The sequence below is a fragment of the Mangifera indica genome, unplaced genomic scaffold, assembly GCF_011075055.1.
Source record: "Mangifera indica cultivar Alphonso unplaced genomic scaffold, CATAS_Mindica_2.1 Un_0046, whole genome shotgun sequence".
Taxonomy (NCBI): Eukaryota; Viridiplantae; Streptophyta; class Magnoliopsida; order Sapindales; family Anacardiaceae; genus Mangifera; species Mangifera indica.
This window is the reverse complement of record NW_025401138.1, coordinates 84,695-112,425: the sequence shown is the minus strand read 5'-3', so window position 1 is coordinate 112,425 and position 27,731 is coordinate 84,695. Positions and strand designations below refer to the sequence as shown.

Below are 27,731 nucleotides of genomic sequence, written 5' to 3'. Positions count from 1 at the left end.
CAAATCAAATTTCAAAAAGAAATATTATTTCTTAAATCCAATATGTATTTCATAAAATTTGATTGTAAAAAATCTTAATTAATATTTGTTTTCAGACCGATCGATAATTCAATATAATCCATTGCTAAATATACCTTTATTATATTTAGAAAAATTCCTTTTAAACGTCATTTAATACCAAAAGAACAATGCTAATAGCACATAGTTTTGAGTATACATAATTAAGTATTCAAATAACATGTTATTACGTCATTGAATATTATTTTATTTTTAATTTAAAATAATTTAATTACATTATTATATATCATCTATATATCTTATTATGTACTTAAAATAATATACATATAATTTTTTTTGATAAGTATTAATAAAAAATGAAAAAGGCCAAAGTGACCTACACAACCAAAATTCACTGATACAAAACAACATCGTTGTTTAATTAGGGTTTTTGTTTGTCCTATTTCCATCAATTTTAAACTTAATTAAGATTTTTGTTTGCTTCACTTTCTCCCAATTTCAAACATAATGACAATGTTGAAAACTTTTCCGTTAGCAAAATGTCTTTCCGTGGATTATTCAAAATGTTATGTTTTTACTATAAATAACTAATAAAATGTCGAAATAATTTAAATTAGTTTAATTTAAAAAATAGTTTATTTTATTTATAATTTAGACTCGACTTTTGAATACAACTTTTTAATTATAGTTTTCATTTGTATAAATTTTTCTTATATCAAATCTGAATTTTTTTTTTTCGATTCGGATAATGTGGTTACTATTCGACTTTTGAATACAACTTTTTAATTATAGTTTTTATTTGTATAAATTTTTCTCATATCAAATCTGAATTTTTTTTTTCGATTCGGATAATGTGGTTACTTCTCCATAGATTGTCTAATAACTTTTTAATCAAACAAAGACATATCTAAAATTAAAAAATTGTTTCAATGATTTTGAAGATTTAGAGTTAAGGAAGAATTAAAGTTATACGTTCATTTGAAAATTATTATTCCATTAAGGTTAAAATTGTCCAAAAAATATTTTAAAACCTTATTTAATGAGAGCCATGAGGTTAAAAAAGGGCTCAACATGGAATATTTAGGATTAGGGCTAAAACACTTGAAATAAAAGTCTAATGAGAACAAGTTTCGTTATTGCCACCGGGCAGAAAAAACATGGGCCTGCTTGAATGCATATTTTGTCAAATTACAAAATGACCCATGTAGGGATGTCAAATGGATCGGATCATGCATGTTATACTTTTTATGAGGGTTAAGCCTGGCTCGGTTCACTATCACCCCTGGCTGGACCCATGAAGTAGAATTATTTTGCGCATTTCCGACGGCTATATAACGGTAAGAGGTGCAAACGGCGTTGATTCTTGAATTTTGAGCGTCTTTGGTTTTGCTGTTAGGTCTGGTTGTCTTGGGGGAAAAGACATGGCGGAATCGTCTTCCACTTCACCGTCAACTGAAGAATTGCTGGACCGAATGTTGACGAGATTGGCTCTCTGCAACGACTCCAATCTCGAAGCTTTGATCTCCAAGCTTCTCCCTCACACTATCTCTGCTCTCTCCTCTTCTCCCTCTAATTCCCTGCGCAATAAGGCAATTCATTTAACTTCGTCTTATTAACCATTTTGGATCACCCTATCTAAGTTCTTTTATCAAGTACTTACTATCCACTACCATTACTATCATTACATAATCTCACTTCTTATGCGTTTTGACATGACAGGCCCTTGAGATATTGAGTCATGTGAACAAGAGACTAAAGCATCAACCTGAGATTCGTTTGCCGTTGGCTGAGTTATGGAGAATGTATACAGAACCTAATGCTGCCCCGATGGTTAAGAACTTCTGTATAGTGTATATTGAGATGGCATTCGAGCGTGCTCAGTTGAAGGTTTGCTTCTTCGACTCTCTGGCGTTTTAGGAAAATTTGTTGGAAATTAAAGCTTGACTGTATTGCAGGAAAAGGAAGATATGGCACCTGAGCTTGTGAGTAGTATTTCAAAGCTTCCGCAACAACACCAAGACATTATCCTCAGGATTGCTGTTAGGGTATGTCTTGCTTTCTGTCTATTTCACTATCTAATTGTGTGATCAGAAATATCAGTTTCATGGATGGTTTAATTAATTTTGTTTCTATAGCTGCTTTATTTTTTTCATAATTTAGTGGCTGACTGTGGCAGAAAATGAATTTGAATTTTAATGTGTTAAAATGTGAGGAGGTTTTTACCTTTTTTAACTATGAAGATATGGTCTGAGTTCTTTGAGGGAATTTATTCACGTTCTACTGCATATGTCAAATGATACATATGAGTTCTTTTGGACTCTGTTAGTAAGGAATTTTATGGTTTTTTGTGCTTATTAACTGATATTCGTTACAGGTGATAGGTGAATGTCATGCTAGCAGAATTCATGACGAGGTTGCTGCAAAGTATAGATTAATAAGTGGTTTGCAGGACAGGGAACAGTTTATTGAATTTTGCCTCCATTCAGTATTGTATCAAATGCCTTCTCAAGGGTTTGGAACTATGTTATTGCTAGAATGTTATAATCTTTGAATATTTTCGACATTTCGAAATCCACTTAGAGATGTATTTTCTGCAGAGGGGGAAGCCTGCCTGGGCTATCAGTTGCTCAAGCCAATCGTGTTACTGGAAAACACCCATTGAATAAGGATGTGATTTTAACAATAAAGGTGAAACTTAAACTTTCTCATCTTACATAGATATAAAAAAAGACTATATTATGATCTTTATTTTTTTCCTTACTTTAAGTAGTTGGGGATCTTGAATGTCATTGAAGCAATGGAGATGGAGCCTGAACTCGTTTATCCCTTGTATTTGTCAGCTTCTGTAGATTGGTATGTGTATTATATTTTAATTTAGTATCCTAAGAAAATTATTTTTGTTTCTCAGTTCTTTATTCTTGTGTTTGAGATTGGAAACTATGTTTTTTGTTTGATGATCTCTTGAATCAAGCCAAGAGCCTGTTGTGAGAAGAGGAGAAGAACTTTTGAAGAAGAAGGCTTTTGCTGCAAATTTAGATGATCAGAAATTGATAAACAAACTGTTTTTACTATTTAATGGTATGAATGCAGAACTATATTGCTAATTTCTATTAAGAAACTCAATACTTTTGTATTTCAAATGCCAAGAATTAGAACTGTTGATCTGTTACTTTTTTTCTTTTATATGCATGTATTCTGCCTATCTAATCAAAGTTACCGTGAGAACTGATTGCAATAGAAATACTGCAATCACTTCAACTCCCCTACCTCTAAATGTCTTCCCGACAAGATAGCTCTGACTGTAGAAATAGGAATCCAATATGGACCTTGAATTCAAGGCCCTGAAAATTCTTTGCCTATATACAAATATAGAGCCTGCTCAGTTTACAGCATTATCACAGTCGACTGTAATACTCCCTTCACTTAACTTTATTAATGATGTCTAATATCCTTTTCTCAGTTTTCTATCATTAGTTTTGTTGTGGCAGGTGGTTTCCATCATTTGTTTGACCATTATCCAATATTTCTTGATAGAAAATGTATTTAATATATTTTATATGAGATTGGATGTGGATTATGTTTTCGTCCAGATGCTATCTAAATTTTATCTAACAAGTGTACAAAATTGAATGATAAGCTTTAGATCATACTTGTAGAAAAAGAAATAGGAAATCTATTTTGTGGTCATTTTAATTATTATCTTTCCATTTTTTGAAGTTCCTCTATATAAATAAGAAATTTTATGAAGGAAATATCATGCTGTAACTGCAATGTTGAATATTAACTTGGGTGTGCTGGACTGTGTTTTATGCAGGTACTCTGGGAAATGAAAATATAGCTCCTGAATTTAAAGTCAGTCCAGGAAATGCTGCTCTGAAGGCCAAATTGGTGTCTATCTTCTGCCGGTCTATTACAGCAGCAAACAGTTTCCCTGCAACTTTGCAATGCATATTTGGTTGTATGTATGGTATGCAGAGTCTTTTATTTTTTTTTATTTTGTAATACATGTTCTTTCAAATGCAAAATTCGGTATGATATCTTCAGAAACTTGGCACTGTCTAAGTGCAAGGATGTGGTTTGCTGGTAGGCTGTTTCTACTGGAGTGTGAACTAGGTTCCAGATGTGATGCAGACAAGAAAGGGGGAAAAAAGTAAAAAAAAAAACATGAAGATTTAACATTTAAAACATCAAAAAACTCTAAAATGTCTTTCTGGAATCCAAGCATGAAATGCCCCACATCAAGCTATGTGGTTATTCCCCCCGCATTAATACTATAATGGAGGGGGTTGTATACTGCAATCAATCTTAATACCTTTATTGCGTGTTAATGCTCCAAAATCTTCATCTATTGTTTATTACTTTTTTTTTTAATTTTATTTTTATTTGGCACAAACCAATAAATTCTTTCGACCCAGTTAAACCTTTATCAAGGAACAAAAGTGAAATTTATTATGGTAGTTGTACTAAAAAGTTTTCTGTTAGGTACCTGGAGAAATTTTGGTAGCAACTCCTCTGTATATTCTTACTCCAACAGAGAAAATTATGTAAACTTCTGTATTTTTTATCCCAACAATAAAATAATGCTTTCTGCACACTTCTCTCTAACTCTTCTTCTCAAGCAATGGCAACACAGCTCAATTTATCAACCCAAATTGGATAAAAATGTAACAAACAGCAAGAGCTGAGCAACATAAATTTATCATTTCATTTCTGGAAAATAGGTGCAATTTTACATCAGTTCACTACACTGCTTGATTCAACAAAATAAGAAAAATGAAGAGGTGATCAAACTACAAACAAAATAGAGATCCCAACAAATTTCCAGGCTATTCGAGAGGCCTAGATCTCTCCCCTAATTCCCCACTTTTCTTCTGAATTTTCTGTTGTTCTCTCCACACATGCGTCCTCCTTTTTGTAGTTGTCCATAACAGCTAATCTCCCTCTGCAGTGCCACGTTTCACCCTTGCTTCTGGTGGTCCAAACAATTGTGAGTCTGCCATTTGTTCCAGTTCCAATTTGCCATGTTTGTCAATTTTGCCACTGCTATGTGTCTCATTCCTTTGGGTTTCTTCTTGCAGGAGACATATATTGGGGACCTAACATTTTCTCTTTGCTTCTGTTTACTTCTTAATCTTTGACTTGTTCTTTGTCAAGGTTGATCTCAAGAAAATATTTGTTCAATGTTAAGTTTGAACTTAAGAAAATTATTTATGCGCCATTAATCCCTGTTGAATAAAAGGGGGACAATTTTTTGGTTATTGTTTCTAGAGATTAGCAGCTTTCATTTCATTAGCAAGTACTTATGTACACTATACAGATAGGCAGCTTCTTATTGCCAGAGATCCTGGAACTTAAATTGTTAAAGTTTTATTTGATTAAAAATGTTTTTATCCTGGACAAAAATGGTGAGAATATCATAGCGGGTTGTTTGATGTGGTTCTGAAATGGAAAATAACGATGAGGACTACCTATTTTCGTTTTGGTAAACTTGTTGGTTTCGGTGATGAAATAACCCAAGTACTTTTCTCTGTCCGTCCACAGTATTCTATATAGAGAATGGTGTTTATATGAATTATTATATTTATGTATTCTGCTTAATGTTCTTAAGATCTGTTGCAAAATCATACTAAGTTTGTGACATGGATTTCCTCTTCCAATTTCTTATCTTGCCTTTGAAATTATGGATTTTGATAGGAAGTGGAACTACCTTAAGGCTGAAGCAGCTGGGAATGGAATTCACTGTTTGGGTTTTTAAACATGTAAGGACCTGAAAGTTATATTTCGCATTATGCTTACATCTGTTGAAGCCTTTACTGAAGGGGTGATGACTGCAACCATTTTGCCTTTTCTAATTTAAATACTAAATCTACAATAAGTACAGAAAAATCTACTGGAACATGAATTTCCGGTAATGCTTTAATAGGATTGCTCAACTCCTAATCAGTCTTACTTGAAGGATATTTTAGTTGTAGTTGATAAATTGAAAATTTACAGTTCACTTGAGATATTTGAAACAAAAATTATGGACTCATATGTAAAGTGCTGTAATTCCCTATGGAGAATGGGTAATAATGCCCTTAGACAGATTCTTGTGGTGCTTGTTCTGTTCAAGTCATTTTCTTTTTTCATGGTGTACATCTTTGTGTCTACACACATTTATGTAGCATGGGGAAGAGAAAAGAAGAGGAAAGAAGGTAAACAATAAAAATTAATGGAAAAGACAAATTTTAGGGAGAAGAGTAGAAGATAAAGAAAATTAGACAGGAGGAAATAAATTCCTTGCCACAGACTCATCTCATCTTCTCCAAATGTGAACACAAAAATTAAATCCTCCTTTCCCCAAGGTTTGTGGGTGGATTGATTCTTGAACCTCTGCAAAAGATTTAAGCAAATAGGTTTTCCCCATGGTCGCAGGATAAAGAATAAGAAGGGCGCAGTTTTTTTTATCAGTTTGTCTCAAAAGCATTACTTAAGGCCGCATTGATGAGGACAAGTCTGAATACAAAACAAATCCAATATAACAGATGTGTTTGCTTATTTATACAGGCAAGCATTGATCAGATAAAGCTAATGGGCCCTGTTATATTAAATGGGATTCTGAAATTTCTTGATGGTTATTCATATTCAGAATCAGGTGTGCAATGCAATTGCAATTTTTTGTTTCTTTGAGATACTTCTGTACATCTTCACTTGGTTGAGATTGACTGAATACATAACAGATGCAATTGCTAGGGAAACCAAAAGTTTTTCTTTTCAGGCAATTGGATTGCTTGCACAGCGCCTTCCTCAGCTTTTCAGGTGTTTTACTTATCTCTTATGCTCTGTACAAGTTTCATCTACTTCACTGTGGTGGAGTGACCTTAAACTATTTTATATCATCTCAGAGACAAGATTGAAATGGCTGTTCGCCTTTTTGATGCATTGAAAGTGGAGTCCCCATATCTTCGTCTCGTTATCCAGGAAGCTACCAGTGCACTTGCTACTGCATACAAGGTATTATGACTTCACTCATTATCCAAGAGCCTCTTTGAATTTTTTGCCCTTATCCCAGTAATGTAGATTTCATGCCTAGTCATTTTCTTCGTCATCAAAGATAGAGGAATTGCATAAAATAAGAAAGGGGAGAAACAAGAGAAGTAATGGGAGAAATAATATAAGACATTTGGGTGAAAATTATTACTATAATATTAGCTCATCATCCAAGTCCTGGGAACAATACAACTGAGGCACCGTTTGTGGAAGCCTAATCCTAATGTAACAAAACCCTAATTACTAATAAAACAGACAAAAGTATAAAATTACCTTTTCAAAACAAACACTTTCAATTAAATAAATATCTAAATAAACCCAACATCTACATCACAAAGCCGTCTCAATAAACATATATTGAGATCTTTCTTATTCTTCCTATGCTCGCCTAGTCATAGTTATAAGTTGTGGTAGTTTATTGAATCGCTTCCTTAGTTGGAATCATTTTTTCTAAGTTGGTGCATGACATCTTGGTGAAATCAGAGCCACTGAGTTAGGACGTGGCATCTCTGGTTCATAATTCAATGATGTTTACACATTGCAGTGCATTTGATTTACATTATATTCTGCTGTCATTTGTTCTTTTATTAATGCAATATGATTTATTACTTATATTATTTTGACTAGCTGTCCCAGTATGGTTGTCACTGATACTGGCTATTTTTTGAGCACCAGGGAGCACCACCTGCTGTATTGGTGAATTTGGAGAAACTTCTGCTGAACAATTCTCAAGTGGTATGACACTTGTACTGTGAACTTTGTTTAGACATTGCTTAATTTATCCATGTTCTGCTGCTTAAAAGTGGAAATGGGTTTGGTTCTTTGAATTGATTTTTTGTTTCATACAACCCAGGATCACAATATTAACTTAATATATTCTGCTCACCAGGAACAGAGTGAAGTGCGTTTCTGTGCTGTAAGATGGGCGACATCTTTATTTGATTTGCAACACTGTCCTAGTCGGTTTGTCTGTATGCTTGGGGCAGCAGATTCTAAGCTGGATATAAGGTAATACTGTATGTTAGAAAAACATATACTTCTTTGGCAGAAAGCATTAAACTTTACATTGGAGTGTTGATATTTTTTGCATGCCTCATCAGACATTAATGGGCCCCTGACCTTGGTAAAATCCTGTATTTAGTTAATCACTTAAGGTGCTTACATCAGTAAGAAAGCAGTGGTGTTCTTATGGAAAGATGAGAAATGGCCTTTTGCTTGTAAGCCTGACATGAAATGATTTGAATGGTAAACAAAAACTGAAACTTAAGAGTCTATGTAAGTATACAAATAGAAGCTATCATTTCAGCTAGAAATGGCATTTAAGGTTATTTTAGGAGTGAATGCTTTTAAAAAAAAATGTTCTCCAGTTTCTGCTAAAAAGATTTTGTTAAGATCCAATTTGATGTTGAGAAAGTGGTTTCCTTGATTAGCAAGTCTTAACATTTTAATTTCCTTAAAGTTTACCATCTGGTGCTTTAGCTGTTGAAGTGGGTCTTGGTTTGGTCTTTGATCTTATTTCTATAAATTCCATACTGAGCATAATATGATCAATTAGGTTTGCTTTATTGGCTCTTCACCCACTAGAGATTGAATAAAAAAGAAAGTAGAATAAATAGCCTCTGTAAATTTAATTGAGTTGTGCTTAGATTTTATGTGTGTATATGTATATATTTTGCGTAAAATGGCTCTCCAAAAGTTGTTACCTCAGACTTTTGTTTATCTGTTCAGAAATTTTGCTATAACACCAAGAAATGTCTCCATTGCTTCCGTTCTGATTTATGTTGACAGAAAGATGAGAAATAAGAATTAAAAGTGGGTTTCACACCAAAACTTTGTTAGCCCTTTCATGTATGCTTATATTATATGCACTTACTAGAAGTTTTTATGAAAATATCTCAACTAACCATTAAATATCCCCATTGCTTCTGTTCTGACTTGCATTGAGAAAGACTAGAGATATGAATTAAAAAGTCGAGTTCACACCAAAAACCCTGGTAGTCCTTTCATTTATGCTTATTATAAAAATTTGACTTACAAGAATTTTTTATTTTTTTTGTGAAAATATCTCAACTAGATCATAGATCTATGTCAGCCCAACCTGTCAAATAACTTTGGGAATTGTCCTTTTCATTACACTTAAGTAGAAGCTTCAGCGAACTGATTTTCTATCTTCACTTACATTTTAGCATTTGTTTGCTCATAACTAAATTTCCAATAGAATGATTGTGTACTGAAATGTCCTTAGTCCCATCTTGAAACATTGCATAGACATTGTATTCTTTTCTGTCTGATTATAATAAAACATTTATGACTTTTTATCACTTGAAATTCCCTTTTTTCCCAAGATATACTTTCTATAAAGCATTTTACATATAGTATAAGCTATGTTTTCATGCTCAGTTTCAGTACCTGATCTAGAGATAAGGTTTTATTTCTCATCCTTTGTAGTTATTTTATTTCATCAGTAAAACCATGAATAAACCTTTTATTGATGCAACCTTGGGCCCTTCTATATGAGAAAAACCAACTCTATCAAATTGGAGAAACTTTGAAATTATTCTTTATCAGGTGGACTCCTAATGCATCTCAGTCTACAACATATAACTTGCCAATGTTCTAGATGTGGTCTCAGCATATTTTGGCTAGCAATTCTATCAAGAAATGAGATATATAGTCAAGTTACCCACTAAACATCTGTATTTCCCTCATCTATATATATAAATATATCCCACTAGCATCTCTGTTAATTTTTGTATTGAGCTTCGTTGGTTAATCAATTGGTTTAGTTCCCAACAGTCTAGATATAGCATTAGATTGCCTCAGTGCTAATCTTCTTCCACTCTTTTTTATCATGTTGTTAATGCTAATCATTACCTTTTAGTTACATGTGCTTGCAGTAGAATTTATATATCAAAATGGTTAAGCACCATATGATTTTTTAAAAATCCATATATTGAACTTGTAAATATTGCAATCTGGTTATTTGGAAATGAAAGTGCCTAATGTTCTTTGTCTTTCTATTACTGTATCTTCTTTTTTGGCCTCTTTATAGACAACTCAACAAATTTCTCATCTTAAATATTTCATCTCAAATCCTTTATTATTATTATTATTTTTGCTTTATCGATCAATATTATAACTGATGGTTCCTCCTGTTTTCTACATCCAGGGAAATGGCAATTGAAGGTCTATTTCCTGGAAAAGATGAAGAACGTACAATTAGTCAAAATCTTGATCTTAAATACCCAAAACTTGGAAGCATGTTAGACTATATTCTTGAGCAGCAGCCTGAGTTGGTACATTTAACTGAAATGAGGGAACATACGCTTCTTTTTCCAACAAAAATGTACGTGGCCATGATCCAATTTTTGCTGAAGTGCTTTGAGTGGGAGTTGGAGCAAGACAAAACTTTAAAATGTTCATCTGAATTTCTTTCTTCAGTGGAAAAGATGTTTTTATTGCTAGAGCATGCCATGGCAGTTGTAGGGTCTGTTGAGTTGCATTCCACTGCATCTAATGCATTGATTACTATTGGCTCTCATCTTCAAGAGGTTGGTTAATTTTCTTATGCTTGGTTGCTTTCTTGTTTGTTTTTTTGTGTTGCATATTGCTGCTCTGACAGACTTTCTATAGATTATAGCATCACACTATGCCCCAAGAATTTCATGGCTAAAGCAATTATTGAGTCACATGGACTTAGATACTCGTCAGTCTGTAGCTCGATTACTTGGCATAGCTTCATCTGCTCTTCCTTCCTCTGAATCTGTTGGTCTGATAGGCGAGTTAGTTTCTTTAATTAATGGAACAGATAATTTAAGGTTTGTAAACTCTCTTCTAGAGTAATTTGACATATGCATTAGGGAGTTTCAAAATATATAGTTACTGATTCTAGGTTTAATTTGACATGTCATTCAGGTTTGAGGCAAAGCATGGAGCACTATGCGCTATTGGATATGTCGCTGCAGATTCTATGACAAGAACACCTCCTGTAAGTTGTATAATTTGGCAATTTGGGAAGTTGATTGAAAAAAGACTATAGAAAAGGGTTAAAAGAAACTGTACTAATAACAAAAGTTCAAAATGTACCTAAACTGTTGTACATATCTACGTTTTCTATAAAAAAATTTGTACCTAAAGTAATAATTTAACTACTATAAATAGTGTATGCTACTTGAAATTTGGAATGCTGCCAAGTTCTTAATCATGAATATCTGATGATTAGAGCTACTAAACTGCTACCTTCTTTTACAGATGCAGGAGACATTGTTTCAAAATACACTTAAATGTCTGATTGATGTGGTTAACTCTGAGACTGCAACATTAGCCTCTGTTGCTGTGCAAGCATTAGGTCATATTGGTCTGCGTGTATCATTACCCCCTCTTGTTAATGATTCTAGTTCAGGTGAATTTGTTACATATGTGCTAGTGTCATTAATTATGACTGTTCTTTGTTGGAATATTGGCCTTAACCCATGTGGGTGGCCTTTTTGAAAATTAGCAAGAGTAAAATACCTTTACCAGCCTAGCCAAATAATGACATGGAAGTCCAAAATACCTCTTCTCACACTTTCTTCATCATCATCTTCTTCTTTCTTGTTTCTGCCTCGTTTTTTTTTTCTCTTTCCATTTCTCTTCTTTATTTGTCTTGTTCATTGACACTTTGGCTTGCATTTCTCCCAAGAAAAAAATGAGATGATAAGAGGTGTTTGGAGATCTGCACATTTGCCAAGGGCCTTCATCTTCTTCCTATTCTTCTCTCTTTATTTCTCTTCTCTTTGTCTCTCTTCTCTTTGAACATTTTGACTTACATTTTTATAGAGAAAAATTGGGATGCTGGGTTTTTAAGATATTATAGATTGGCACATTTGTCAATCTCCCTTTTCTTCTTCTTTCTTCCTCTTCTCTTTTCATTTATCTTCTTCGTCATTGTCTTGTTTTTTAACACTTTTACCATGCAATTTTCTGAGAAAAAAAAAAAAGGAATATGAATTTTGAAGTTTCAGCTACTTGCATTTGTCAAGCATTGTTAAGTGCCTTTTGGTGACTAGTTTGTGGTAGCCCCTTGACAAAAGCCTGACTATAGGAGTTGAAGTAGATGTAAATTGGGGTATATTATGTCTAGGGGATTGTTTGGCTAGCATGGTAAAGATTTTGATTTGCTTATTTTCAGAAGGCCCCTTGAAATAAGGCCTAAGCAAATTTCCCGTCTTTTTAATATATGTGCACCCAGAATGATTGAGTCACATTAACACAGTTGAAACTGCAGTTGACATTCTAGAAATTTTACATGAGAAGTTGAGCAAGCTACTCTCTGGTGGTGATACTAAAGCAATTCAAAAAATTGTCATTTCGCTTGGACATATCTGCGCAAAGGAAACATCAACTTCCCACCTAAATATTGCTCTTAATTTAATCTTTAGTCTTTGTCGGTCAAAGGTGGGAATGAATAATTGTTTTTTGTTTATGGTCAAATGTGCTAGTTGGTTGCTTCCTTTGTTTTAGATATCACTTATGTCTAATGTATGCAGTTCTGGAGTTGAACAGGTTGAGGATATCCTATTTGCTGCTGGGGAGGCGTTAGCATTTATATGGGGTGGTGTTCCTGTGACAGCTGATATCATTCTCAAAACAAACTATACTTCACTTTCCATGACTTCAAACTTCCTTATGGGAGACATTATCTCATCATGGCCAAAATATGGCTCTAATGGGAAAAATGAAAAAAATGAAAATTGTCGTGCTACTGTCAGAGATTCAATCACTAGAAAGCTTTTTGATGATCTTTTATACAGTAGCAGAAAAGAAGAGCGCTGTGCTGGATCAGTTTGGCTACTATCACTAACAATGTACTGCGGCCATCATCCAACCATCCAACAATTGCTTCCAGAAATTCAGGTTTGCTTTTAGTTCACAAGGATTAACATCTATATCTTTGTTTTTTTAATTTTATTTTCTATTTTTATGCTCTTCAAACATCTTCATGATTGACCTATGTATGTTGCAAGGAAAACAATGTCATTACATTAGTCTATTGCAACTTACTATGAGAACCTTCTACTTAACCTAGATTTTTAATTTACTTTGCTTGTGGAATATTATGAATTTATGAGGTTTTTAAGTTTTGAGCAGTAGAAAACTGTGTTTCCCCATTGAACTATGACTTCTATGAGCTACTATATAATGTGTGAACTGCAACACTTCAGATGCTGCCTGAATTGGTGCATTTCTGCATTTGAGAATTCCTGGTTTGTGTCCTGTCACATTTGTTCATGATTGTAGGGTGGGAAAGCAGAAGAGTCATTTTCCTTTCCCTTTTTTTTCAATAGGAATTGGTAAAATATCTATTTCTATTAAAAAAGTAGTATTAGCAGGATGAACCAGTGGTCTACTAAAAAAAAATCACAAGTTAATGGAGCATAATTTTATATTGTATATTCTTTATATGTGATTCAGCCTCACATTTTATTGTAACTCAGCCTCTCATTTATCTAATATGAAAATATAAAGAACAATTGGAAAATTCTTTGGCAACAGACAATGATAACAAGACCAGCATAGGAACTCTGTCCCAATAAAATTTAATTTCTGAAGGATTCTTTTGTTACTTAAGGTTGAAATCACCATGGATCTTCAGCACTGTGCTTCTTAGAATGCCTTAGTGCTTTTCCCTGGACAAAAGACAAAAGTCCTTTAGGAATAGGGATGCTCAAGATTGAAACAACCCATATCAGCTTTTTAATCTTAAAGAGATCCTGCCTCAATCTCTTTTTAAATGTAGTTCAAAATCTTCCTATAAAACAAACGAAAAAAAAAAGAAGAAAAAATAAGAGAGATTCTACCACAAGGTAACAATTAAAGGACAGTGAAGAAAAATATTGTTAATACTCTCACCGTTTTGTTTTGTGCATGACACATCAATGCGGGCACAGGGAGAGCTCTACCCTCTTGTTTGGAAATTATCATGTGTTAATTCTACCCAAGGCTAGTTGCTCATGATTGAATTTAACTTGGGAGTGTGGCTTCCAATAATTTCTTCAGAAAATATGGAAGATAGGATGAATCCCTTGTCAACTGGTTCACATAACCTTTTGTAGAAAAACTGCCTGAAAGCTGGGTGCTTCAAACCCTGCTGTCCTTGAGTTATCTAGGGACACTGTTTCCAGTTTAACCAAAGGACCATAAGTTGTGCCTTTATTGTTTTTTCAAAGAAATCAAAATGCCAGCCTCTTGAGGACAACTACTCATTCATTCCGCTCCCACTAGAAATATATAGCCAATAAAGGCAAGGATAATATGCATGAAAGGGTCGTTCCCTGCCTACAATCTCCCAAAATTAGAAACTACTACCAGGAGCAACTCCAGCTTCAAGCTTTACGAAGATTACCCTTGAGACATACTAAATTCATTTATACACAGAGAACTTAGACTGGATCTTTTTCTTTTATAAATCCATTCTGTAGCACATTTTGATTGCTTAACCTCACATGTTATTAGATGCTGGGTTTTTCGTGATCTTAACAGATCAATAGCAATGCTGCCCACAATATGCTAAGTTGTGCTTTATGATTTCAGAATTAATTGTGCTTTATGCTGAAATTGATATATATGTTGTAAGTATCCTGTGACAATGGTTAAAAGAAAAGTTAAAGGACAGTAGCTAAGGCTATTTACTTTTTGTTTTCTTAAATTGGTGTAGGTTAATATCCCTATTACTGTTTCCTATGCACTTGACCACTATATATAATCAGTTATTTTTTTGATAAAAAATATTTGATGGATTATTAAATATTGAAAATGAGCTATTTCTCCTATCTGTTTTTTTTTCCAAATTCCTGTGCTTTTTTTCTGCTTTCTCTTTCTTCAATGTATCTCCCCTTTCCCCCCACATTCTCTCTATTTCTTATCCCTATTTATGTCCTATTTGTCTTACATCAAATACTCTCTATCAAGGTCCAAGGATCACATTTTCTGCGTGAAACCATTTAGTTCTTTTGGTTTTGTATTAATGCCATTATTGTCAATGAAGATTTTTATAAGTGTCGAATATCTTGTGAACACTCAAATTTTCTATCGGATATTTTAAGTCACTAGATCTCTTTATTTCTACCTCCTTATGTTCTTAGCTAATACTCTATATTGTGGACTCAGGGTATTAAGTAATACTTTATTGCAGGAGGCTTTTTCACACTTACTTGGTGAACAGAATGAACTTACACAGGAACTGGCATCCCAAGGCATGAGTATTGTCTATGAACTTGGCGATGCATCAATGAAGAAAAACTTGGTAGATGCTTTTGTAACTACTTTGACTGGTTCAGGGAAGAGGAAAAGAGCTATCAAGGTATAGATTAGTTTTAATCACTCTTAACTAAATAAATAAATAGACGGGGAAATTATTTTTATTATTTTATTATTGTTTCCCTTCTCATTTTTTTTTTACTGAATATTTGTGGTAGCTGGTTGAAGATTCTGAGGTGTTCCAAGAGGGTGCTGTTGGTGAAAGTCCAAGTGGAGGGAAACTTAGCACTTACAAGGAGCTTTGCAGTCTGGCAAATGAGATGGGGCAACCAGACCTAATCTATAAGTTTATGGACCTGGCTAATTATCAAGCATCTCTGAACTCTAAGCATGGTGCTGCTTTTGGGTTTTCTAAAATAGCCAAGCAAGCAGGGGATGCTCTCCAGCCACACTTGCATTCATTGATTCCAAGGCTTGTACGTTATCAATATGATCCTGATAAAAATGTTCAGGTAATCATCCATGAATGCTTGATATTAAGAGAAAAAACATTTGACTTTTCTACTATTTTCTGGATAACGTTTGTCTTCCAGTTTCTAATGTGCATATTTCGACATGCAAAAATCTTATCCCTGAATACTTTCTATATTTTTCTGATCGTTTGAAAAATTATGATATTATAGTTCACTATTTTGCTCTGAATATTAGTTTAGTTTATCCTATAGTAATTGCTCTGTATTTTGATGTTCTTAGGATGCAATGGCACACATATGGAAGTCACTGGTGGATGATCCTAAGAGAACTATAGATGAGCATCTGGACCTTATTTTTGATGATCTGTTAGTACAAAGTGGATCTAGGCTTTGGCGTTCCCGTGAGGCTTCCTGTCTAGCCCTGGCTGATATTATCCAGGGACGAAAATTTTGTCAGGTTAAGATGCATATTGTTTTTTTCCTATTCTTTTTTGTTATTGCATCAAGTTCTTTGAGAGGTCCCAAAGTATAGATAACTGATGAATGTACCAACTTTCTTTTGTGTGTTGGATTTCAAACAAAATTTTCCGTCATTAATTTGAAATATTTTTAACTTTACTTCATGTGATCATTTCTTCATTTTTTAATTAAAAAACAAAGACGATGTGTTTCAAGTATACTGTGATTTACAAATGAGAAGCAAACTGTCCACATGAAATGAGGATGCACTGCAAGGAGACAAAGATACTAATAGTTTCATTGCCGTCAATTATAACAACCCCAATGCCACATCACAAGTTTTGTGCTGGGTTTTTGATATTGTATGTTATACTAGGCAAATTAATATTGGCTCACTGAGTCAATCTGCGTGATTTTGTAAGTTCTAATATTTTCTGGCGAGATCAAATCTTCATAATTTCCTTAATTTGTGCAATGATAGACTTTGCTGTGCTTTCCATATTTAAACATGTTACATGGTGTGTAAATTATCTCATTTTTGTTGATGCATATGTAAGTTGGTAATTTTGCATAAATTTCCATTATGATCCATAATTGTTATGTTGGTATTTCTTTATTGTTTTCTTGTCGTATAGGTTGGGAAGCATTTGAAAAAAATATGGACAGCTGCTTTTCGTGCCATGGATGACGTAAAGGAGACTGTGCGAATTTCTGGTGATAAGTTATGCCGTTCTGTAACATCATTAACAATCCGACTATGTGATGTTACACTTACTGAAGTATCAAATGCAAGCCAAGCAATGGAAATTGTTCTACCTTTTCTTCTAGCAGAAGGAATATTAAGTAAAGTTGACAGTATTTGTAAGGCTTCTATTGGAGTTATTATGAAGCTTGTGAAGGTTAGCTAGATTATTTGCTTCTAGTATGTTAAATGTTTAGCTTCTTTAGGTGTTAAGTTTAATCTATAGAGTTGCTTTCATAAAAGAGTGTTGATCTTATTGGAAGTTGGTAATTGTATGATTTCTAGGTATCTTCTGATGTATGACATGCTGATCCTAAATATTCACACTGTGTAAACAAATATGTTTTTGATGGTGGTTGCATCAGTCTTTGATAGTTTAAAATTTTCCTGCTTCTATGTCTTTCAGTCCAAAGGATATTTTGATATTCAGTTCACTGTATCAGTTGCTTTCTTTACAGGGTGCAGGCATTGCAGTTCGTCCACACTTATCTGATTTAGTTTGCTGCATGCTGGAAAGTTTGTCAAGCCTTGAAGACCAAGGGCTCAATTATGTTGAGGTTTGATAGAATTTTTGTCATTTAAAAAATAATAAAAACATTTTATACTTTATTTATATGTCTGTGTATTTACTTTTCCTCTTCTAGTTGCATGCAGCAAATGCTGGAATACAAACTGAGAAGCTTGAAAATTTGAGAATTTCAATTGCAAAAGGCTCTCCAATGTGGGACACTCTGGACCTCTGCATAAATGTTGTAGATACTGAATCACTTGAATTGTTGGTTCCTCGTCTGGCTCGCTTGGTTCATTCTGGTGTAGGTCTTAACACAAGGTAGGCATATAAATAAATTTGTTTGTAGTTCACAAATTTGGTTAACGATATAGATCTCTGACTTATCAAAAAAATATTTAAACGTGTACCATAACTTTCTTAGCTATATTGACACAGAAGACATAGTAATATTGTTCAAATGAACACACATGCACCCATTATTGACTTTGCTTTATGCATTGCTAAGTGGGCTGGCTAGTTTGAGTCTCAGTAAAGTGCATTTATATTGATGGCCACTGGGCTGTACCTTAAAGTTGAATAATTCCTCAACAAACATCATGATAGATTAGTGTTGGGCATGCTGTTTACATTTTTAGGCTAATAGGATATGAACCAATAAAATGTTTAAATCTAACTTGTTCCCTTGCGTGTATGGCTTTTATCTGATGCACAAATTTTCATAGATCTAGACAGGCATAAACACATGGATCCAGAGACAAACAAACATATAATTTTGGGCCTGTTGGTTTTTATTCAAAAATATTTTCAAACGTCATGATTCAGTCTAAATTTGTATTGTATGTCAGTATTGTAACATTCAAAATAACATTTGATAACATATGCAAATATCTTTATAAAAATTAAAAAATAAGACTATAAAAATGGAGAAATTACTATTCTTATTTCCCAATTTTAGAATAGTTTTAGGGCATATATCTCAAAAATGTTTTTGATAATATTTTAATCAAAGACATCTTTAGGAAAGTCTAGTATCCTTGTTTCCAGAATAAGCAAATAATTAAATTCTAAATTAAGTAGGCCCTATTTACTAGAGAATACAGATCTTGAGACTGGGTTTTGATACTATAGAGGAATCATTAATCCCAAATGATTAAGTTGATAGGAAGGGATACAACAGCAGTATTTAATGTGGACAAGGTGCAAATATGATGTCTTGCTCTTATTAATATTTAAAACTAAAATATATTGGTGTTGCCAGAGTTTGCCTTGTCAAAATAGTTTGCATGAGGGTCATTGCCACAGGAGAGTTCTGGCTCCACCCTTTATGGTATGTTTCCCAATTTTAAGGCCATTTGAGCCTGAACACTTTTCAGAGGAATTATTCCTGTACTCAAATTCGTGTATTTCGAACGATCAAGCTTGATGAGAAGTTGACTTTTTTTTGTCATGCTCTCAGTCGATGACTACTTTCTCAATTTACTTCCTCTGATGCTTGCATTGAGTACTATTATGATGACGAAAACGAAAATATGACGTTGTATGATAACATTATTCTTACATTAAAGAAATCCAGTAATGAGGATATATCTCTGGATTGTAGTGTCCTTGTCATGTAAACTAGTGTAAATGTAGCAAACATTGTTGACCCATCAGTAAATTTTAATTTTTATGGTTGCAGGGTTGGTGTTGCCGGCTTTATTAGTTTATTGGTTCAGAAGGTTGGTATAGATATTAAGCCATATACAAGCAAGCTACTGAAGTTGCTGTTTCCAGTTGTGAAAGAGGAGAAAAGTGCTGCTGCAAAACGTGCTTTTGCAAGTGCTTGTGCAGCAGTTCTGAAGTATGCAACTCCCTCTCAGGCCCAAACATTGATAGAGGAAACTGCTGCTTTGCACACTGATGATAGGAATGCTCAAATTTCTTGTGCAATTCTATTAAAGGCCTATTCATCCATGGCATCAGATGTTTTGAGTGGATATCATGCAGTCATCATTCCAGTTATATTTATTTCTAGGTCTGAATTAGATCCTTCTCTTACTATTATATTAATTTTACTTTAATACATCATCTATACTGTGACCAAATTATTACCTATGCTTTTGTTGGGAGGTTGAGACTCTAATTTTGATTTGAACTATCGTGTATAGGTTTTAGAGAACTTTTGCAGAAATGTATGTTACAAATGCCAAAAAATAAAACATGTGAACTACCCATATAACAATATATTCTGATTTGATAGAAACCATTTAGCTCAACACTTTTCATGACCTGAAGATTTGTGACATTTTAGGTAAAGGGTTAATTAGGTACTAGCTGTGTCATGTACTCTGCTTTAATTTTACTTTTCCCAAATTTAACCTAATATTAAGGATTCCGATTTCTCAATAAGGTTGCCAGATTAAATCCCATCTTCAAATTTTCAACACCATAAATTATTGTTATTTAGAAAATTTTGACAATTGTACTGAAACCCTTTTACTTCTGTTTCATTTTGTTTCTTATATATGTGTGTGTACTTATGCATATTCTTTTTGTTTTATTTAGCTTGTCAATTAAGATGAAATGTATGTTAATTCTTTTACAGATTTGAGGATGACAAGTATGTTTCTGGGCTTTTTGAGGAGCTGTGGGAAGAAAATACGAGTGGTGACCGCATCACCTTGCAATTGTATTTGGGAGAAATTATATCTCTTATCTGTGAGTGCATTGCTTCATCATCATGGGCAAGTAAAAGAAGGGTGAGTCATATAGTTTGTTTTTCCTTGGGCATTCATTCTATTTTCATGTGGTTCAAAGTTTTTTTTTGGGTCAATCATTTTTATTATTATTTTATATGCTTATTCATTTTTTTTAAGATGTTTGTTGACTTGTTTCAGTCAGCCAAGGGAGTTTGCAAGCTGGGTGAAGTTTTGGGTGAATCTCTGTCTTCTCATCAGCATATTCTCCTTGAATCTGTGATGAAGGAAGTTCCAGGTCGTTTGTGGGAGGTAGGAATATTCTTTCTTCAGCTTTTAGAAGAGAAATGTTGGACTTAAAAAATTTTAAAGATATTCACCTTATGCTCCTGCCAAATATGTGATTGTATTAACTTTCAAATTATTGTGTAGCACTTTGTGATAGTAATTTGTTATGAAAATGTGTTGGGTTCTATTTAATTTTTAATGTGATAGACATTCTTGTAGTTCATGTTACAATGTTAGTTGCCTTGCTAATACGTTCAGATGTCACAGGGAAAGGAATCACTTCTGTATGCAATAGGTGCCATTTCTACATCTTGCCATAAGGCAATCTCCATTGCTGATCCTGCCACTCCATTGGCCATTTTGAATATGGTATCCGCTGCATGCACAAAGAAAGTGAAGAAATATCGTGAAGCAGCTTTTTCCTGTCTTGATCAGGTGAATATTCCTTGTTTCTAAGTGATTATCAAAACACTATCTGTATGCCAAAATATATTAAGCTGTGACTCTAATGTCTACTTGTGCTAAAAGCATTAAAATATGAACTAGCGGATGAGGGATCATATAGCTTTATTATTACGATTGACCTTGTCATGCAATGTTTTATTGTAACTCCAAGGTTTGCTTTATCTAGGCTGTAAGAATATGATCTCATATTAAATGCTCTTTTTTTTTTTTTTAAATGAGAAACTATGAATTGAGTAAAAGAAAAACAATATACAGTTGTGACTAGGTGTTGTCTAAGAGTTTAAACAGCGAAGTAGACAGAAATCTATACATATTTGAGTCAGTAATCACACCTTTCCTGAATCAAAACCTATAAATATGCAAAATCAATTCAAACCCCCTTTCCAACTTAGATTAATAAAGCAAAAAAAGTCTTGAATTTGCTTTCAACCAAAGATCAGAGGCAAGTGAAAAGGCAAATTCTATCCCACAACTTGTTATGGTTTTCTTCTATTTTTTCACCCAAAAACCTGTTACACAATTCTAGCCAAATCACCCAAAGAATAGCCGAATTAAAGCTTCTTGAAAGAGTTTTGTTTTTCTTTCCTCTCTCAAAGGCACTGACATTCTCCAAAGTGCACTAGAAACATACTGAATGTTTATCTTATATCTTTATATGTTCTGATCCTAATGCTTAATTTAATATCTAACTTTCCTGGGTTATTCTTTCTTATTGCAAACCACTTTTTCATGGTTTCAGGTTGTAAAAGCCTTTGGTGATCCAGAGTTCTTCAATATCATTTTTCCATTTTTATTGGAGATCTGCAATTCAGCAGTTTTTGATAGATCTGGACAGACATCTTTAACTGGGGATGGTTCTAAACAAGGTCTTTACTCAACCATAGTTTTCAATTCAGATGTCAGAACTTTTGTTTTTGCCAAGTTCTGAGATTAAAACAGGTTGTGATAAGAGATGTTTTATTATGTTTTTCTGGGAATGTTATGAAATTTGGCCTAAAAAATCTGCCATCTTGGATTGGTTCATTAATATAAGCTAAATGTTATAGACGTCAACCTTTTTTTTATTGATTTGTCATGAGCTGAATGGATCATAACAGCCCCGTCAAAAATGGATTCAATGCTAGCATAATGAAAACATCAAGCCTACCTACATTTACTTACTAGTGAAAAATGACACCAGTTTGTTGCTTCCCTACTGCTGTTACTTCTATTCATTGGATTTTCATGAAATGTTCAGATCAGGCATTTCTACTTAACAAGTTATATTAGTAATCTGAGTATGCTTTTGTGCACAGAATCAGATGATGGAAATGTCTCGGTTCCCCTTGACAAAGTTCTGGACTGCCTGACATCATGCATTCATGTGGCACATGTAAATCATATGCTTGAACATACGAAGAACTTGGTGCAGGTCTTCTTGATTTCCTTGTCACCTGGATTTCAGTGGACAGGTATTTTATTTGTCTTTTTTTTTTGTTTTTCCTTTAGATGCAATGCAATGTTAGTACCTTTGTCAATTCCGTTGTTATGGCAGTCAAAATGTCCGCATTTTCATCAATTAAAGAACTTTGCTCAAGGCTTCAAAAAAGTTTGAACAACTCTGATGAAACCTCTTCACTTGCTGGCATCAGTTCTCTGGCGCAGGAGGTAATAAGAGCCCATATCATTCATTTAATATACCATTGAAGTAGATGTCTAGTCTCTGACTAATATTCTTTCTGTTCAGTTGTTGCACTCAGTGTCACCCAAAGTGGTAGAATGTATAAGCACTGTAAAGATTGCCCAGGTAACTCTTTACCTTTTTTGGTGACAAAAACCAAAGTCTTGGCTTTTTTAAAATGCAATCTTCAGAAGAAAACTTTCTTGCAAAGAACCAAAGCTTCAGCCAATGATTCTGTTAAAACTAGCTTTCGGTTTATGACTGTGATGTTATTTGACTTGATTTCAGCTAACGAGCAGACCTGCTTAACACTAACTGGTACAATTTGTTGAATCTATGAATTTGTTAGTTTATGTGATTACTTTGTGTGGCCTATTCAGGTTCATGTAAATGCTTCAGAGTGCCTCCTGGAGATCTTTAAGCTGTATAAACAAATTTCCCCAGGCTGTTCCATAGATGTGGAATTCAAGGGTGAGGTTCTTCATCAGTACGAGGTGGAAAAAAATGTGGAGGCAAAATCATTTCTAAAACAATGTATTGATATCCTTGAAAACCTGGAAGTAGAGAAAGTCCAAGCTATGCCAGCATGAAGCTTACAAGTTTACTTGATTGTGTAGCAATGTAATTTTCTTAGCATAGCGGCTTATAAAGATGGTGTTACATTTAAGTTTTGTGATAGGAGGGCCGGAACAATATGGGATTTATTTGAAAAAATATGTATAAATTTACATAAAAATGGGATTAATTTTACTTAATTTTATCACTGAACTTTTTTATTTTTTTATTTTTATGGAGTATACGAATTTAGTTGATAAATATAGGTTTTGTCCACTATGTCCAACCCTAGGATCTATGATGAAGACTGATTAGACGAGATGAACATCGAATCAACGTCTTGATGAGCAGTAACAAGGTGTGATAAATAGCGATTAGGCGTAATGATGTGATTTGAGTCTATTGGATTTTTCATGTCGAAACTTTTCACTGACAGAAAATTTATCATTCCTGACAAAATAATTAGTTTCTACACAAATCAAACTTTAAACCCATAGGAAAACATAAATTAGCTGAGAATGTAGTTAAAATTGCACTATTATGATTGGAATTTCATAATTTTATTGTAATTTGCACTTAAATCACACCATTTATTTGCGACTATTGCTAGTATAATGCATTATTGTACGACCATAAAAACTACCCGATAGAGCATTAATATCATTGAGTGGTGTAGATGAACCACAACTATGAGATGGGCCACCGCGACCCTCACTCACTTGCATACGTTGTAGATTTTTAGTGGTGAGAATTTGAATCCTTGCTCCGTCATGTTAATGAAATGATACGTCAATCAAGAATCAAATAATGGATGAAGCCTGGAGACAAAGAAGAAGAAGAAAGGGTTTGGAAATCAGAAAAAATGAAAAAAAAAAAAAGAAATATTTTTATTATTTTTATTTTTTAAGATAATAATTAAAATTTAAAATTAGATAATTGAAATTATCTAAATATCTTTTTTTGGTTGTAGTTGAGAGAAAAAAATTGGACGAAAGGTCGGAAAGCATAGTTTTTAAAGTCTGAAGGTAAACTATGTTATTCAGGTAGAATTAGGGTGGGAAACGGTATTTCTCCCTGTTCTTAAAGGCTTTTTTGGTTCCAAGTAAAATATACGTGATGTGAATGAAAGACAAACGGGCAGCTAGCTAGCTATGGATGAAACTGAATTTCGACGCCTTCTGGATCTTTTCCCCGTTGTTCGATCTCGCGATTACCAAGTAAATCAATCTCTATAATTTCTATGTGTAATTCTTGTTACTAAGATCGCACAACTCTTCTTCTCCATTATTATTGTAGCAAGTTCATCCCTTCCGCATCCACAGACCCAATCCATTTTTTTATTATCATTTTTTTAAATGTCCAGTTGATAGGTTTTAGTGTTCTGAGGAAAGAGAGCTATGACACTAAGTTTATTCTTTGCGGTTTTATTTGTTTTTATTTTAACATATCTTCAACTCTTTGGAGTTTTGATCCTGAAGAAAATTCGGAAAATTTTGCTTTTGAGATTTGTTTATCTTCGCTGCTGCTTGTGTTTTTCCAGCTTTTGAAATGCCCTTCTTTGAGTTCAGGCTGAGTTGGATACGTCAAGACAATTAATTTCGTTCTCAGCCCAAGATGAGGTTTCATTGCTGGAACTGCTCCATAGTGCCTTTATTTATTTATTTTTGTTGTTGTTGTTAGTAATTTTTTTCTGCAGTATACTATGCCTCTGAGTGTATGTTTTGCTCTGGCTTAAGTTAATTTGACATTTGGACAGAAACTAAATGAGTGGCAAGATGCTTGGGACGAAGAAGATAAAAAGCAGATGGAGAGTCAAGGTATGTTGTTTCAGGCTATCTATTTCACGACATGGATTTCCTGCTTTTTTTCTAGACGACTATGATGAGGTTTTCGACATGCTTTGCATATGGATGGCTATCATTCTGACAGATTTTGTATTTGTTGTCCACGAAGACGTTACACTTTATAAACTCTCTGCTCAATCACCTGTTAATGTACCACCAAAATTCACCAACTGCTTTTATTTATGAGGCTACCCACGAAGTGACATTTTGGAAGTCTTCACTTTTTGGATATGTTACATAAGAATATGGTTTATGTTGTTTTTGTGATACAAAGTGAAATATTAAAATAAAACCACCCCAGCCTGCCTGCTCTAGATTGTTGTTGCTTCATGCTCTTTTTCTTTTCTTTTTCTCTTTTAAAGTTAATTTTTCACTTCAAATATGATGGAAGTTAACAGAATGGGTGGACACGGTATAGATGTAATTCTATCTTTTAAGTTGCCTTGGTTTTATGCTGATAATTGGTGCTAGTATCAGATTGATTTTTCTCTAATGGATCTGTTTTGCAGGTGCATTTTGGCAGAAGCTAAAACTGGCAGCTGGGAGGAAGGTATACCTTGCTTGTTAGAACATCTTCTTAAGTGCAATTTAATTACATTTTGATGTTTTATGACAATCTAGCAGATCCAAGGCATTTTAGCTCATGTTTACAGTTTGCCTATCAAGTCTAAGACAATGTTTATCTACTATTTCCATTCACTGAATCTGAGATTACCATTGGATGAGTGATGGAAATAAATTATTCTTTTTTACAATGTTTATAAGTCTGTCTTCTTTTGTGATACAAGCTTCTTTTAAGTTTATAGAAATGTGTAGTTAATGTCTTACTTATGGTGAAAACTGATTGCTGCTGGTGATGTGGTTTATAGGTAAGTGCTGCAGATGCAGAAAAGTTTTGCCAGGCTTTTGAACAACTTCACAAGAAACTTGTATGTGTAATGTACTACATAATCCTTGCATCATACAACAGCCTTCCTATGTTACTAGAGCAATGCAATTCCTAATTTTTTCAATTTTTTCCAGGTCTATGGACTAAATTTGGATGCTGCTAGGAGCTTTATCAACTCATCAAAAAGTTTGGAGGAATAGCTTTTTCCTGTTCTTTCAGATTTTCTGAACAAGGTTGCTGATATTTTTTCAGATATTGAATTGCAATATTTGTCCAGTTTTGCTTTCCATGATTTTTATTTGCTGAAGTATAATTACTGCATGTCAATCTCCCTAGGCAGGACATCTCTAGATCCCTTGTGCTTCCCATTGTTAGTCTTGAAGCTATTGAGGGGATCTTGAATCTTATGGTTGAGATGAAGTAGCATTATAATCTTGTTTACTTGCCCAGTAAGATCTTCATACAAGTACACTTAGATTCAAGAATCCTTACATATGTAGTTAGGTTTCACTACAACCATTTCTTTACCTTCAATTTATTTGAAATTTGAATAAAAGAAGCAAATTGAAAAAAGCCTTGTTTGTTGCATTTGCAATTTGTTTACTGAAATGCTCTAGCTTGTTGATCTCTGACCTTGCTCTCTTCAAGAATATCAAAACAGCATTCTCAAGTCCAACAACAGTTTTTAAATGTATTATAGAACACTAATATTCAGTCACAAGAATTCCCAAGACTTTGACAATGCCAAGGGCAGTTTCCAGTTAGCTTTGATTGAAGTTCAATATTCTCCATCAGTCAGGTCAAGGAACCATTGAATAGGGTTATAACATATATGCCAAGCATTTAAACTACTACATTAACATTGACATCCTTTTTACCTGTTTCTGTATCTTTATTTGGTAGAGACAGCAAGGGGCTATTACTCAATAATGGCATTATCATCTAAATGGAAATTATGATCCCTTGTAAACATTAATAAATCACTCTAAATATAAGTGTTTTAAAATTGAATCAACTAGTTCAACCGATTAAACCGTGAACTAGTTTATAATTTAGTTTTGTTTTACATTCTGATTCGATTTATATATAAATATTGATTGATTTGAAATTTAGATAAATTTGATAAACTTGTTTGTTTATTTTTTTTAATCTATGTAATAATATGTTAATTATTTAATTAATATATTTAAAATTATGTTTTATATATTTTATATTTCAAAAAAGTGAGAAATGTTTGATATTATTTAATAAATAAATAATAATTTGGAAATAGGCTGAATCAGTTGATTATCCGATTAAATCAATTGAAGATCGTTAATCCAATTTAAAAAACATAATTTCTTCTTGGCCTTTAATCTACTCCAAATCCCTAAAACTTCCCATGATTTTTCCAGGAGATGAAAGAGTGAGAGGGCTCGGGTGCTGAGGTTTGTAAGGCAGCGTCCGCCATTTGCTGATTGGAAATGGAGTAATGGACGAATGAGTTCGGCTACACGAAACATATTGTTTTCCCTTTTTAATGTTGAATTTATATTTGTATTCTAGACTTTATTTTACTTTTTCTCAAATATCTTTTATGAAATAAAATTTAGAATTTACTATAAATGATCTGCAATTTTAAATTTAAATGAAAAAAAAATGTATGATTAAGTTATCTGGACTACGCAAAAACTGTGAAAGTAATATTCAAGACAAGACATCATTGTTGACACGTTAGCAATATTGCAATTGACTCAAATCAAACCCCTCTTGAATCAGTCTAAGAATGAACCAATTTTGTCACATTCTGATCAAATACAAGGATCATGAACCTTAGGTGAAATCAGTAGTCTCTCCTCAATTGTACAAAATGCAGGCCTAAGACCCCCATCTAAAAAAACAGCAT

At 33.5% G+C, this 27,731-nt stretch overlaps 2 protein-coding genes across 3 annotated transcripts; both read left to right on the top strand.

Annotated features, from left to right (window-relative positions):
• Positions 1-1,309: 1,309 nt before the first annotated feature.
• On the top strand, positions 1,310-23,326 carry LOC123206714 (proteasome adapter and scaffold protein ECM29-like). Its single transcript, XM_044623922.1, has 35 exons — positions 1,310-1,607; positions 1,738-1,905; positions 1,974-2,063; positions 2,393-2,529; positions 2,616-2,706; positions 2,789-2,871; positions 2,990-3,096; positions 3,833-3,985; positions 5,713-5,777; positions 6,565-6,652; positions 6,738-6,816; positions 6,903-7,011; positions 7,723-7,782; positions 7,937-8,055; positions 10,217-10,598; positions 10,681-10,865; positions 10,963-11,035; positions 11,299-11,449; positions 12,314-12,483; positions 12,592-12,942; positions 15,221-15,388; positions 15,504-15,797; positions 16,039-16,215; positions 16,853-17,116; positions 17,418-17,516; positions 17,604-17,788; positions 19,149-19,484; positions 20,055-20,208; positions 20,347-20,457; positions 20,701-20,868; positions 21,638-21,764; positions 22,194-22,349; positions 22,433-22,545; positions 22,625-22,684; positions 22,939-23,326. The coding sequence occupies exons 1-35, from the start codon at positions 1,440-1,442 to the stop codon at positions 23,146-23,148; spliced, it is 5,451 nt and encodes a 1,816-aa protein (XP_044479857.1). The 5' UTR covers positions 1,310-1,439; the 3' UTR covers positions 23,149-23,326.
• Positions 23,327-24,153: 827 nt separating this feature from the next.
• LOC123206713 lies at positions 24,154-27,447 on the top strand. Of its 2 annotated transcripts, XM_044623921.1 has the most exons (7): positions 24,154-24,330; positions 24,682-24,732; positions 24,870-24,930; positions 25,467-25,507; positions 25,827-25,886; positions 25,981-26,079; positions 27,241-27,447. In XM_044623921.1, exons 1-6 carry the CDS (start codon positions 24,265-24,267, stop codon positions 26,044-26,046), a joined length of 345 nt encoding a protein of 114 aa, XP_044479856.1. In that variant the 5' UTR covers positions 24,154-24,264; the 3' UTR covers positions 26,047-26,079; positions 27,241-27,447. The 2 variants fall into 2 exon arrangements, with proteins under 2 accessions (XP_044479856.1, XP_044479855.1); XM_044623920.1 differs by lacking the exon at positions 27,241-27,447 and having other exon boundaries at positions 24,157-24,330; positions 25,981-26,434.
• The last annotated feature ends 284 nt before the right edge of the window (positions 27,448-27,731 follow it).